Source organism: Culex pipiens, chromosome 3 (genome assembly GCF_016801865.2).
Source record: "Culex pipiens pallens isolate TS chromosome 3, TS_CPP_V2, whole genome shotgun sequence".
In the NCBI taxonomy this organism is placed as follows: domain Eukaryota; kingdom Metazoa; phylum Arthropoda; class Insecta; order Diptera; family Culicidae; genus Culex; species Culex pipiens.
This window is the reverse complement of record NC_068939.1, coordinates 56264887-56278489: the sequence shown is the minus strand read 5'-3', so window position 1 is coordinate 56278489 and position 13603 is coordinate 56264887. Positions and strand designations below refer to the sequence as shown.

General features: G+C 37.5%; 1 protein-coding gene across 24 annotated transcripts in view; it reads right to left on the bottom strand.

Annotated features, from left to right (window-relative positions):
- LOC120428611 (potassium voltage-gated channel subfamily KQT member 1) overlaps positions 1–13603 on the bottom strand; it is a 404586-nt gene that overhangs the window by 117719 nt on the left and 273264 nt on the right. For 18 of the 24 annotated variants that reach the window (XM_052710673.1, XM_052710652.1, XM_052710651.1 and 15 more), the window contains one exon: positions 4078–4125. The exons of the other annotated variants lie outside the window; for them this stretch is intronic. In XM_052710673.1, coding sequence (XP_052566633.1) covers positions 4078–4125 — 48 coding nt within the window. The remainder of the gene's footprint in view (positions 1–4077; positions 4126–13603) is intronic. 24 annotated transcript variants of the gene reach the window in all.

The window sequence follows — 13603 nt, the reverse complement described above, 5'->3', positions numbered from 1 at the left end:
TCACTAAATACGCCCTCAAGAAAATAAAAAAAAACTTTGATCGCTGACGCCTTGAAAAAAAAACTAAACTCTCGCTTAATACGCCTTCATAAAAATTATTTAAAAAAAATTTGATCGTTGGCGCCTTAAAAAAAAACTTTCATTAATACGCCCTCAAGAAATTATTTAAAAAAAACTTTGATCGTTGACGCCTTGCAAAAAAACTTCCACTGAATACGCCCTCAAGAAAATATTTAAAAAAAAACTTTGATCGTTGACGGCTGGAAAAAAAATCAACTGTCACTAAATACGCCCTCAAGAAAATATAAAAAAACCTTTGATCGCTGACGGCTTGACAAAAAATCAACTGTCACTAAATACGCCATCAAGAAAATATAAAAAAAACTTTGATCGCTGACGCCTTGAAAAAAACTAAACTCTCGCTTAATACGCCTTCATAAATTAAAAAAAAACTTTGATCGTTGACGCCTTGAAAAAAAAAGTTTCACTAAATTGGCCCTGAATAAATTATTAAAAAAAAACTTTGATCGTTGACGCCTTGAAAATGTTTTTTTCATTAAATACGCCCTCAATAAATTATTTAAAACAAATTTTTGATCGTTGACGGCTTGAAAAAAAATCAACTGTCACTAAATACGCCCTCAATAAATTATTTAAAAAAAAACTTTGATCGTTGACGCCTTGAAAAAAACTAAACTCTCGCTTAATACGCCTGCATAAAAATTATTTAAAAAAAACTTTGATCGTTGGCGCCTTGAAAAAAAAACTTTCACTAATACGCCCTCAAGAAATTATTAAAAAAAACTTTGATCGTTGACGGCTTGAAAAAAAACTTCCACTGAATACGCCCTCAAGAAAATATTTAAAAAAAAACTTTGATCGTTGACGACTGGAAAAAAAATTCAACTGTCACTAAATACGCCCTCAAGAAAATAAAAAAAAAACTTTGATCGCTGACGCCTTGAAAAAAAAAACTAAACTCTCGCTTAATACGCCTTCATAAAAATTATTTAAAAAAAATTTGATCGTTGGCGCCTTAAAAAAAACTTTCATTAATACGCCCTCAAGAAATTATTTAAAAAAAACTTTGATCGTTGACGCCTTGCAAAAAAACTTCCACTGAATACGCCCTCAAGAAAATATTTAAAAAAAACTTTGATCGTTGACGGCTGGAAAAAAATCAACTGTCACTAAATACGCCCTCAAGAAAATATAAAAAAAAACTTTGATCGCTGACGCCTTGAAAAAAAAACTAAACTCTCGCTTAATACGCCTTCATTAAAATTATTTTAAAAAAATTGATCGTTGACGCCTTGAAAAAAAAACTTTTACTAAATTCGCCCTCAATAAATTATTTTAAAAAAAACTTTGATCGTTGACGGCTTGAAAAAAAATCAACTGTCACTAAATACGCCCTCAAGAAAATATAAAAAAAGCTTAGATCGCTGACGCCTTGAAAAAAAAACTTAACTCTCGCTTAATACGCCTTCATAAAAATTATTAAAAAAAACTTTGATCGTTGACGCCTTGAAAAAAACTAAAGTTTAGCTTAATACGCCCTCATAAAAATCTTGAAAAATCGAAATCGCACTAAAACGGCCAGCTATTTTTATTATAAAGCCTTTGACTAACTGGATAGGCCCTCCTGGATTTTGTTAGTAAAATACTTAGATCGTTATCGGCCAGATCCAAATCCAACTTTGACTATGTACGCCAAAGTGTTTTTTTATATAGAGTCATTTCTCCCCAACTGGAAACAAAAAAGTACAAATTCGAAATCTTCTTTTTCTGATCCTGCTGAAATTTGGCGAAACTGTTTATCATATCGAAACATGCAAAAATCTTCTATTTTTTGACATTGCCCCAAAGTTTTGCGATTTTCGCCATTTAAAAAAAACTTTGTCAAATATTTTGGAAAAAAATTTGGTAGAGCAATATTCAACTGCAATTTTTAAAAGAAACTTGACGCTGATTCAATTCAGCGTCATGATTTTGATTAAAATCAAACATGGCAGCATTTTGAGCAATTAGAATAAATGATGCAGGGATGATCAACTTGCCCTAACAAGTAAAGTTTGATTCGAATAAAAAATTTGATGAATTCAGCGTTTCTTAAAAAAGCAGTCGATTTTTGCTTTTTTGTATCCAAGACATGGCTATTTGAAAACTAATTAATTTAATATAAAACAATAGATGAAAATCGTAAAACTTTGGGGCGGTGCCAAAAAGTAGGGATTTTGCATGTTTCGATAGGATAAACAGCTCCGCTAAATTTCAGGCATGTTCAGAAAAAGTCAATTTCGAGTGGTGTTCCGCTTCGTGAAATGGCCTCGTAAGCAATTGTATGCACTCAAACAAATGAGTTCGCGTAATCGTGAACAGAGTTCATGCCAACGGGAACCAGGAATAAAACTGTTCATTTTCATGGTGCAATGCACTATAAAAGTTGAACAGTTTTCTAACTGTTCTTAACCCTTTCAAGCCTGAATTTTGAAAAAAATATTTTTTGAGTAAATTATGGGAAAATGATACTTATGGCAATACGAAAATTATAGGCTGCTTTTGAAAATAAATATTTTTGGGTCATATATGACCCATCAGGCCTGAAAGGGTTAAACAGTTAGATCTCTAAATCTAAACTATCAAGGATTCAATAACGTTATTTCAATATTTTCTATCACATATATCACATCAATAATATATGCAAGAATAACAATATATTCATGAACTTATTGATGTTTAGATATTTTTTTAGCATTACTGCTACAATATATAAAGCAAATTTCACGTTTTTGTTTGGTACGCATTTGTTGACTGTATACGCCCTTCCTATAACACACTTACACCCCTAACGCCTTATGGGGGAAAACACCCCCCATTGAAGAATCCTGGATACGGGCCTGTCTATACCTACAACTTTGCCGAAGACACCAAATCGATCAAAAAATGCCTTCAAAAGATACAGATTTTTGAATTTTCATACATCATTTTTGAATGGACAGTTGCCAAATTTGAATGGAAAATTAAATGAAAAACCAATGATGCAAAATGGCTTCTTTGGGCATACCGAAGGCACCAAAAATTTTTTAGCCGGATTAAAAAATACAAAAATTGAAAAATTGAAGATAAAAGACCGATTTCGTAGAGAATTGCTCCACAGCGAAGTATTGAAAAACGTATTATTTGTAAATTAGTAAAAAAAAAACAAAACTGGAACAGACAGAACTTTTCACAGGAACGAGAAAATAAGAAGTTGCATATTTCTTTTGTAATCTGATAAAGATAGATAACTTCTACTACGACAGAGTGGTTTAACAAAACGGAAGCGACAGTTGCTGGATCTAATTTTAATTTTTAAACTTCACGCGCTGTAAATTGGAGCGTCCAGACTCTGTGCTGAACGGGAATTGATAATATCAGATCAAGTGAAAAGCTTGAAAGGAGAAACTTTTTCTTTATTGTTTTTTTTTATGCTAGCGCATGGAAAAAGGTAGCTAGCTGTGTGCAAGTTCACAGACACTACTGTTTAGTTTAAACAATGATAGTGAAAAGACTTAAAGAAAACAAAACTTTTGAACTATCAAAGAACTATTGCGAGCGAGACAAGTTTTTTTTTGTAACGAAAACAATAAAGCAAACGATGAAACGCTAGATTGTTTCTCAACTCACTAGAGACAAGAATTTTGAACTAGAGTTTAACAGAAAAAAACCTAAACTAGGAAAGCTCATTTTCAAAGCTTGAGGGAGAGGAGGGCAGCCCAAGTAACATTTTTTCCAGCAGTTCTACAAGAGCTCTTCAAGATAGCTACAGCATAGGAGTTTGGACCGCGGTAGGAAATTCTCTTCAAAACTTCTTCAGGAGTTTGGAAGAGTATTTGAAGAGAGTTTTATCCTACCGCGGCCCAAACTGCTATGCTGTAGCTATCTTGAAGAACTCTTGTAGAACTCCTGGAAAAAAAATTTACTTGGGAGGTGGGAATCGGCATATCTCTAAGAGAAATTCAACTAAATGCAGCAAGGGGGTTGGTAAATTGGCGCTCTACAGGAGGATAGTTGGTTGGTTTCTGGAACACTTACGCGGCGCTGGAAGCGGCGGCCAGTTTTTCGGCAGCTTCCAGTTTGGATCTGGAGGCAAGCAGGCACGGGGTGGGTGGTGTTGGATGGCACACACGGTCGAGGGGGGAGCAAACGCAGGGCGGGAGTTTTCGAGCAGCCATTTATTTTGGTGAGGGGTTGGTTGATTTGAGGGGTTGATGTTTGAGGTGGATTGATTGGTGATGATTTTATAATGATGCACGTGGTGGGAAAACGGGAAAGAAAATACAACAACGAATCGATTAATAAAACTGGTGCACAATTGGACGGGGGTGGCTGGACGTGTGACAACAATGGAAATAAATTAATATTTTTCAAACGATTGTGTGTTCTGTTGATAATAATGTTGATTGGTTCAATAAGTCTTGTTTGTTCAACTGAAATAATACGGTATCAAAATTCAATTGAGTGTGTTGCACAAATTCAACCATGTTTGTGTCACCGTACCGGTTAATGATTTATTTGTATTCCTTTGAAACGCATTCAAGTATTAAATGGCAAATTGTCGTGCTCACAGTGTTTTGAGATGTTTCAAGGTGCAGCCAGCAAAATAACTAGAGGCTGTCACTGTTGCTGAAACTGCTACTCCACTCTTGAAGCAAAAGTGTCAGTCAAGGTAGAACTTCCAGTGCAGTATATTACATGCTTCACTCATGCTGCTCAAACAAAATATTAAGATATTGCATATCAACGAGGACAGGTAGACTGACTAAGAAGACCGAAGGTCTATACTGAGAATTAGGGTTATAGGAAGAAAGAGTAGACGATGACGATTATTGTAAATCATTGGGACAGGTAGAAGGACTCCAACCTAACTAGTATTCATAGAATACAGAGATAGCTATTCATATTTCAAGGGTATTTTGAAAACAAGAAGTAGCATTTATTAATTTGAAGAATATGTATTGCGACCATCCATAAATCACGTGGACACCTTAAGGGGAGGGGGGCTGGTTCAGCGATTGTCTATGGTCCATACAAAAAAGATTTGTTTGGAGGGGGGTGTCTGAGATTTTAATAATGGTTCCACGTGGTTTATGGATTGTCTCAATTTTGGTTCCATAGAAGAATGTTTAAGATCTAGAAAATAAAAAAAGAAGTCACACAAAAATATTTGTTTCATTCCAGTTTAACTTATTAGCCTTCTTTACTGAAAACGTATTTTTTTTTCCCATGACCCATGAAGAGTATTGGAGTCGCATTTACAAAGCGGATACAGCGGTTTAACTTTTTTGTCCACACGGTTTTGCTGCACTGACTTAACAGATTTTGTCCGGGTTTGTTACTTTAGGTCTGGTTTGTGGTCTCATAAGTCCGTATTGAAACTTATAAAGTTAGATAAAGTCCTTCTTAAATTCTGCTGAAACACAATTTTGATGCATTCAAAAAAGGGGAAAATTGCACAAGATTCAGCTGTTTTTCTGTGCAAAATTCTCTAGGTCAGTGATTTTCAACTAAAGGAAGAATTTTATAAATACTCAGGCTTTTGCTATAAATTTATGACATTTAAAAAAAATACTTTCAATATACCAAAAATCTTTGAAATTGAAACTTTCTGTTTAGAGAACATTTCAAGCCCAATTTAAAGCGAAACTTTTAAGGTTCAGCTCCCTCCGTGTACGCACGAGAGCATGCAGCTAGTGCTCAGTGCTCCATCGTTTTTTCGATATTTTTCGCCGTAATTGATTGTGGTTACCCGCGAGTTTGCTTCTCCAGCATGCCAAAGGCCGGCCGTGGCCGTGGCAGTTCGAGTGCGGCCTCGAAAAACCCGCGAAGTTCGTCTACCGGCCGTGTGCAAAAAGGTAAACAAACCAACGCCGTGTCGGCCGCCATCGCGCAGGGGAGCGTCAGCGCTGAAGGCATCGACAAAAAGTTACTACATCCTGGATATGTCCCAAGATCACCAGTGCGAACCCGTTCCGGTACTTCCGGTGCCACGACCAGTGGCACATCAACATCCGCCAACATCCCCATCAGGAACGAGTTCCAGATGCTGAGCGACGACGAAGAAAATAACAACTATGACGGTAGCAGCACTACCGACGACGACGACGACGATGATGGTCGTGCACGGAAAAAAGTGCCGACGTCAAAAAAGAACAACTCTCCAGCGGAACGTAGACCACCTCCAATTTTTGTTTTGGACACGTTAGCGGACGATGTTGACGAGTTGCTGGAAGGCCTCGGATATTGTCTGAAAATCGGTAAGTCGGGAATTTCGACCTGGTGTTTGAAGAATTGAAGCGTAGCAACTTCAACTTCTACACATTCAACCCCGAGAAGCCCCCTGTTAAGGTTGTCTTGCAGGGTTATCAAGACCGTCCGATCTCCGACCTGAAGGGTCACCTTTCGGACGCCGGAATAAAACCGCGGGAGATTAAAGTGCTCTCGCGCAAGACAACGGTAACAGGTACACACACACTGTACCTGTTGTACTTCGACCGCGGCACCGTCAAGATCCAAGACCTGCGGCGGACTAAAACGTTGGACGGTTTTTGGGTAAACTGGCGGTTTTACACCAAGAACCCGATGGACGTAGCGCAATGCCACCGTTGCCAGAAATTCGGCCACGGCTCGCGGAACTGCAACCTCCGGCCCCGCTGCGTGAAGTGCGGTGAGTCACACCTCTCGGAGGCGTGCGCACTGCCACGAAAGGCGGACTTGGGGGACAAGGCAGAACAAACCAAGCCGCGCATAAAGTGCACGAACTGTGACGGCAACCATACCGGCAATTACCGCGGATGCGTCGCGCGCAAGGCCTACCTCGAGAAGCAGGAAAAGAGGAAGAAGAAAGCGTCCCACCCTCCTCAGCGAAGTACGAGCGCAGCCGTTCCTGCAGCTGGACAGCGTACGGTTCCAGCTGAAAACTCAGCGTTCCCTCCTGGTTGGGGGCGTTCGTTCGCCAGCGTGGTCGCTGCCGGTAGCGGCAGTACGGCCCAGCAAGAAGTCACCGGGGAAGATCTCTTCACCCTGCCGGAGTTCTTTGCTCTCGCGGGGGAGATGATGACGCGGTTTCGGAGCTGCCGGAACAAGGCAGAACAATTCCTGGCCCTTGGGGAACTGATGATCAAACACATCTACAAAGGATAAATTTTCTGTGATCTAGTATTAAGCTTTCTCTTCCTCTATCCCCTTTCCTTTGCAATTTCTGTAAGTTTTTTTTTATAGTTTTTTCTTACTCTTGCTAGTGCCTTAGTTAAAGAAATAATTGTTCCTAAATGGATTATGATGCAACACACAGCTGTAAGGAACTCCAAAACTCTGTTATGCACTTCAAAATAACTCATTGTATCTTGATTATTCACCAATAAAACCGAATTGAAAATTGAACTTTTAAGGTTCTAAAAATCTGTATGAATTCTTGAAGTACATAGAATAATCATGACAATCAATAGTTAAGCCTATTAACTCTCGTCAATATGTTTGTAAATATTTTGTTTTAGATATTTACCTGTGACGCTCAGGAAGGGCTAACCATGTCATAGCGTGAATTACTGCTTGAGCCCTCTTTCACATGGCAAAACAATCGTCCTATCTTCAAAGGCGCCATCTGGCCTGACATTTACTAAAACATCCGGCGGAAAGTTCAAAGTTTTCGCTTCATGACACGGCTTATATTCCCACGTGTATGTGTGTTACAACTTGAACCTCCGTTGCTCCATTTCAAATCACCATCAACATCTTCTTCGTTGCATCAGGCTGCATTCCGCGAATTACATGCCCTTGTTGGATCTTGACGTGGTATCGCCGTCAACTGCCTTGGATCAATCGATAGAATGTAATCCACTAAGCGACTCACGTGCTTTGTTGTGCACATGGTGCAACATGAGAGGAGATTGATCCGCAACTTCCCAAAGGTGAAGCTTTCCTAGTTTGTAGATTGAGAAAGTACAAAACTGCACGGAAAAAGCGACGTTCAAATGTCCAAACGGGTTAAATTTGCAATGATTTGGGTTGAATTATTGTTCAAAACGAACGTCAAAGCAGCTGGGACGATTTGTTTCCGTGTACAGAAACAGTGATTTCCTTCAAGTTCTAGCTGACTGATTTCCCGATGAAATTGAAGCCAACGTGACAGTGTGGGGTACTGCATACTTTAGGGCGCTCGCTTCAAAGAATCTTCCAAATGTTTGCCCATGCAGAGAAAATTTGGAAGAGTGTGATTTCCTCGTAGTCACTGGTGACGCAGAGCGTCAGGTGCAAAACTGTTTCGAAATATTTTCTTCCCGGAATTTCCGATACCGCTTTACAGGAAACCATCAAGGAACGAAAATCATGGCGTCGTTCAACTTCAATCCAATTCCGTAGACGCACTACAGAAAGAGCTATCAATTTTCGCACCACTGTATGGAGTAGAATAAGCTGTGGCGATGTTGTGTAGCAATTTCGCCACACAGGTTGCATACACTTGGGCGATTGACAACCGCTCAAAGTAACGCAATTCAACGGCGTAACTCCCCTGGCCATGGTCTCGCGTACGCTAGCAGGATGAAATTCGAACCTCTACAGCAATTCCACAATGATTGGTGAACGGTGGAATGATTGAGTTTTTCCCCAGCTCCTGCTGAACACCCCACCTGGCGGCAATCCCATTTCATGCGAAACTGATCCGGTTTTGTGAATTCAGGCCCCCCTCCCTACCGCGAATGAGCCTTTGCGGATCAAATTGGATCATAAAAGAGTTATTTCCAGGTCGGCTGGCTGTACGAGTGCTGTTCAGGTCAGGTAAACATGATTCGCCCTCTTCGGCGGAACAAACAACAATCGACTGCAGCTGGGGATTGTATGTGTTTTTACGACCATTTGTCAGTTGTTTTTCGGAGGAAATCATGAAGCTTGTTTATCTGGATAACGAAAAATGGTGCCCTTTATGGTTTAGTGATGGATTCGGGAGTTGTGGATGTCGGCTTGTTAAAAGTTTGTTGAACTTGTTTTTTTTTCTTTTGCATTGAAATCAACCGATTTTATAGGACTTCGTATTTTTAAAACGGCTAAAATGTTGAGAGAGCTTTTTTAAGGACCATGGAAAGAATTTTGCTTTGACAAACATGTAAAAACTCAATGAGAACAGTAAAAACTGTTGTATGGAACCTGGACCAAAGCAAATTGTATACGTCCTTTCGAAAACAAAAACTACTAGATAAACAAACAATTCACTGAATTCAGAATCGATAAACTCAATGATAGATTTTACAGTTTATCATTCAATACTCTTCAGATGAATCATTAGATTTTTCAAGCCCTCTTTAGTTCTGTTTCATTGCAGCACGAATCTCACGTACTTCAACGACCCGACGGAATGTTCTTCCTACTGCACACTTTTCACACTAAATACCGGTAAAAGTGCTCGAAGGCACATAAAAATATAGTTTTTTTTTTTTAATAAATTCCCCAGAACCAAACCATCTGGGATCCCGTTTTTAATAGCACACCACTCTTCCATCACCTCTCCCCCCATGTTCAACAAGGGAAAGGCACACCAACTGCGTTGTACATCACCCATCCGGGTCATGTTGGACAACTTTTATGTGAGTCCGGAATGACCGGTGTCCAAGGACTGCGAGAGAGAGGGTGGAAAAAAAAAATCAAATTCCAACCGGAACATATTCGCACACTTGTGTTGGATCACGTTCCAGTAATCATTGAAGGATTTTCAAATTTTCATGCATTCTGTTTCCCAGTGGAGCATATTCTTGTATCAAGCACTTTTGAGGGCTGAATTGCATTGTGTTGGTATGGGCTAAATTGCAATTGTTAGTATGGATTGAAATTTGTAGCTATAGATTTATTGTTCAAATTGAGCATTTTAACGATTTTATCTTTTGGTAAAGGGTGCACAGAAACCAAGGAAGTTGTTTTCTTCTTATTCAAAAATTTTCAAACTTGCGGACCAAATCCTGCAACAAATTGAATGAATGAAAATATTTAAACTTTGCTATAAAATGTCTTAAATACAGTATTTTAAGGGATGAATAAAAAAAATTATCGAAAGCATACAACATTTTCACTTTATTAGAGATTTTTGGAAATGCTGAAATTTTCACTGAATATTGTATTTTTTTTCGCAAAAAAAAACAAAAATTTTCAAAATTTTCAAGTGCACAAATTTTTAAAATTTGCTATATAGGTATCAAACGAAATGAAAAGTTGTATGCTTTTTCAATTCATTGTAGTTTGATACCCATGTTGCAAATTAAAAAAACTGAGTATTCTCGAAAAAATATGGTATTTTGTAAAAATATTAGTATTTTACAAAAAAACGTCTCGCCTGTGTGGATCAATCAAACTGCGCACTGGACTCACAATCCAGAGGTTGCTGGTTCGAATCCCACGGCGGGCGCTCTTAAATTCTTTGTGACTTCGACTGATTGATATTTTTATTTATTTTTATTTTTTTACAAAAAAAAGCATTAATAAGGTGAAAAAGCATACACAATTTTGCTTCGTTTTTATACCTAAAATTGAGTATTTTGGAATAAATTACGGTTATTTGTGAAATTTAAGTTTTTTTTTTAAAAAGCCTAATGAATTAAAAAGCATACAAAATTTCAATTTATTTGAGACCCATTCTGCAAATTTCCAAAACTTAAGTTCTTTCGAAAAAACGGTGATTTGGGAAAAATTTAGTATATTTCAAAAATATTGATGAGAAAAAGCAAATCAAATTTCACTTCGTTTGATGCACATATTTTGAAAATTTGAGTATTTTCGAAAAAAATATACAGTTATTTATGTAAATTTTAGTATTTTCCTAATAAAGTTTTAATAAAATGATAAAAGCATACAAAATTTGCTTCGTTTGGTTCCCAGTTTGCATGTTATGAAAATTGAGTACTTTCGAAAAATAGTTTTTTTGTGAAAAAAACTCCCAAAAAACTCTTTACCAAATTTCGCTTCTTTTGATACCTCTATTGCAAATTTTGAATATTTGAGGATTTTCGAAAAATACGGTATTTGTGAAAATTTTAGTTTTTTATCAAATAAAAAAAAACAAAACTCTTATAAAGTGAAAAACCATGCAAAATTTCGCTTCGTTTGCTACCCTTGTTGCTAATTATTAAAATTTGAGTATTTTAAAAAAATACGGTATTTTGTGAACAATCGTTCTTGAAAAATTACAAGATTTTCAAAAAAATATATTCTAAATGAAAGCATTGAAAATGATATTGGTTAACCTTCCTACGGTATTGGGGTCCTTTCGGCCTTTTTGAAAATTGAATTTGCCATAACTTTTGCCATATACAGGCTAGAGCCTTGAAATTTTCTGACGTTAAATTTATAGTATAAATACACATTACACACAACAAATACACCTCGGGGAGCGTCCATAAAAAAAGTTACTTTAAAGGTATTGGGGTCCTTTTCGACCCCAAACATTAAAAAAATCGTCAAAAATCCAGTTTTTGACCGATTCCGGTTCTTTTGATCACAAATGAAAGCTTAGGACTCCCCCTTTCCAAAACCAACCTGGAAACCCGGATTTGGTCACTGTGGCCACCGAGAATCGGCTACAACCGAAAAATGACCTTTTTGAGTTGCAATTCTCTGAGATTTCGGTCATTCCATTTTTTTGTATTTTTTAATCCGGCTGAATCTTTTTTGGTGCCTTCGGTATGCCCAAAGAAGCCATTTTGCATCATTAGTTTGTCCATATAATTTTCCATACAAATTTGGCAGCTGTCCATACAAAATGAAAAGTGAAAATTCAAAAATCTGTATCTTTTGAAGGAATTTTTTGATTGATTTGGTGTCTTCGGCAAAGTTGTAGGTATGGATATTAGGGTGGGTACGTTTTTCAAAAAGTTCTCGGATCAAGTTTTAGTATGGTTCCCCTTGTAGGGCATGCCCATAGGGACTTTCATGCCAAATATCAGCTCATTTGGTTGTAAACTGGCTGCGCGCATCAGGGTTAAAGTTTACATGGGAATTACTATGGGAAATTGGAACTTTTTGTACAAACGCTTCTACAGGTCTGGGAAAATCACGCGCCAACTTCTGGTATGGTCAGACATTGGGGAATGGTCTGGAGAACACTTTTCCCGAAGAGAGCATATGGATTCGTTGTCCCTAGACCTGGCGCATCGGCAAACAATCCGATGTCTCCGGAATCAACGGTTTTCCCCCAAAAAGCATCAAATTTTCCTTAGCATGCTATGAAAGCTTGATGAACACCGCGACGCCATATGTCAGGCAGCTACCACGTGGTTGAAATATTTGCAAAAAAATATCAAATTTGCTATGCAAAGATTCTGAATTCGACTAAATAATATCAGGATTACTCGAAATGATCATTTTCTACTTAAAAGAAGGTTTGCAATTAAATATTCCAGCCGTTTCTCACCCACGTGGTAGCTGTCTGACGTATGGCGTCGCGGTGTTCATCAAGCTTTCATAGCATGCTAAGGAAAATTTGATGCTTTTTGGGGGAAAACCGTTGATTCCGGAGATATCGGATTGTTTGCCGATGCGCCAGGTCTAGGGACAACGAATCCATATGCTCTCTTCGGGAAAAGTGTTCTCCAGACCATTCCCCATAGGCCTGACCATACCAGAAGTTGGCGCGTGATTTTCCCAGACCTGTAGGAGCGTTTGAACAAAAAGTTCCAATTTCCCATAGTAATTCCCATGTAAACTTTAACCCTGATGCGCGCAGCCAGTTTACAACTAAATGAGCTGATATTTGGCATGAAAGTCTCTATGGGCATGCCCTACAAGGGGAATCATACTAAAACTTGATCCGAGAACTTTTTGAAAAACGTACCCACCCTAATGGATATGGACTACACTGAAAAAAAATGATACACGGTAAAAATTTTTTTGGTGATTTTTAATTTAACTTTTTGTCACTAAAACTTGATTTTCAAAAAAACACTATTTTTATTTTTTTTATTTTTTGATATGTTTTAGAGGACATAAAATGTCAACTTTTCAGAAATTTCCAGAATGGGCAAAAAATCTTTGACCGAGTTATGATTTTTTGAATCAATACAGATTTTTTCAAAAAATCTAATATTGGTCGTAAAAATTTTTCAACTTCATTTTTTTTTTATGTAAAATCGAATTTGCAATCAAAATGTACTGTGCTGAATTTTTGATAAATTGCGCCGTTTTCAAGTTATAACCTTTTCTAGGATTTTTTTTTGAAAATTTCATTTTTTTAAATTAGTGCCCATGTTTTCCCACCTTTAAAAAAATATTTTTGAAAAGCTGAGAAAATTCTCTATATTTTGCTTTATTGAATTTTGTTGATACGACCCATAGTTGCTGAGTTATTGCCATGCAAAGGTTAAAAAACAAATTGATGTTTTCTAAGTCTCACCCAAACAACCCACCCCATTTTCGAATGTCGATATCTCAGCAACTATAGGTCCGATTTACAATGTTTAAACATGAAACATTCGTGAAATTTTCTGATCTTTTCGAATACAATATTTTCAAAATTTTTAAATCAAGACTTACATTTAAAATGGGCGTAATATTGAATGTTTTTCGCAACTTTTGCAATCTT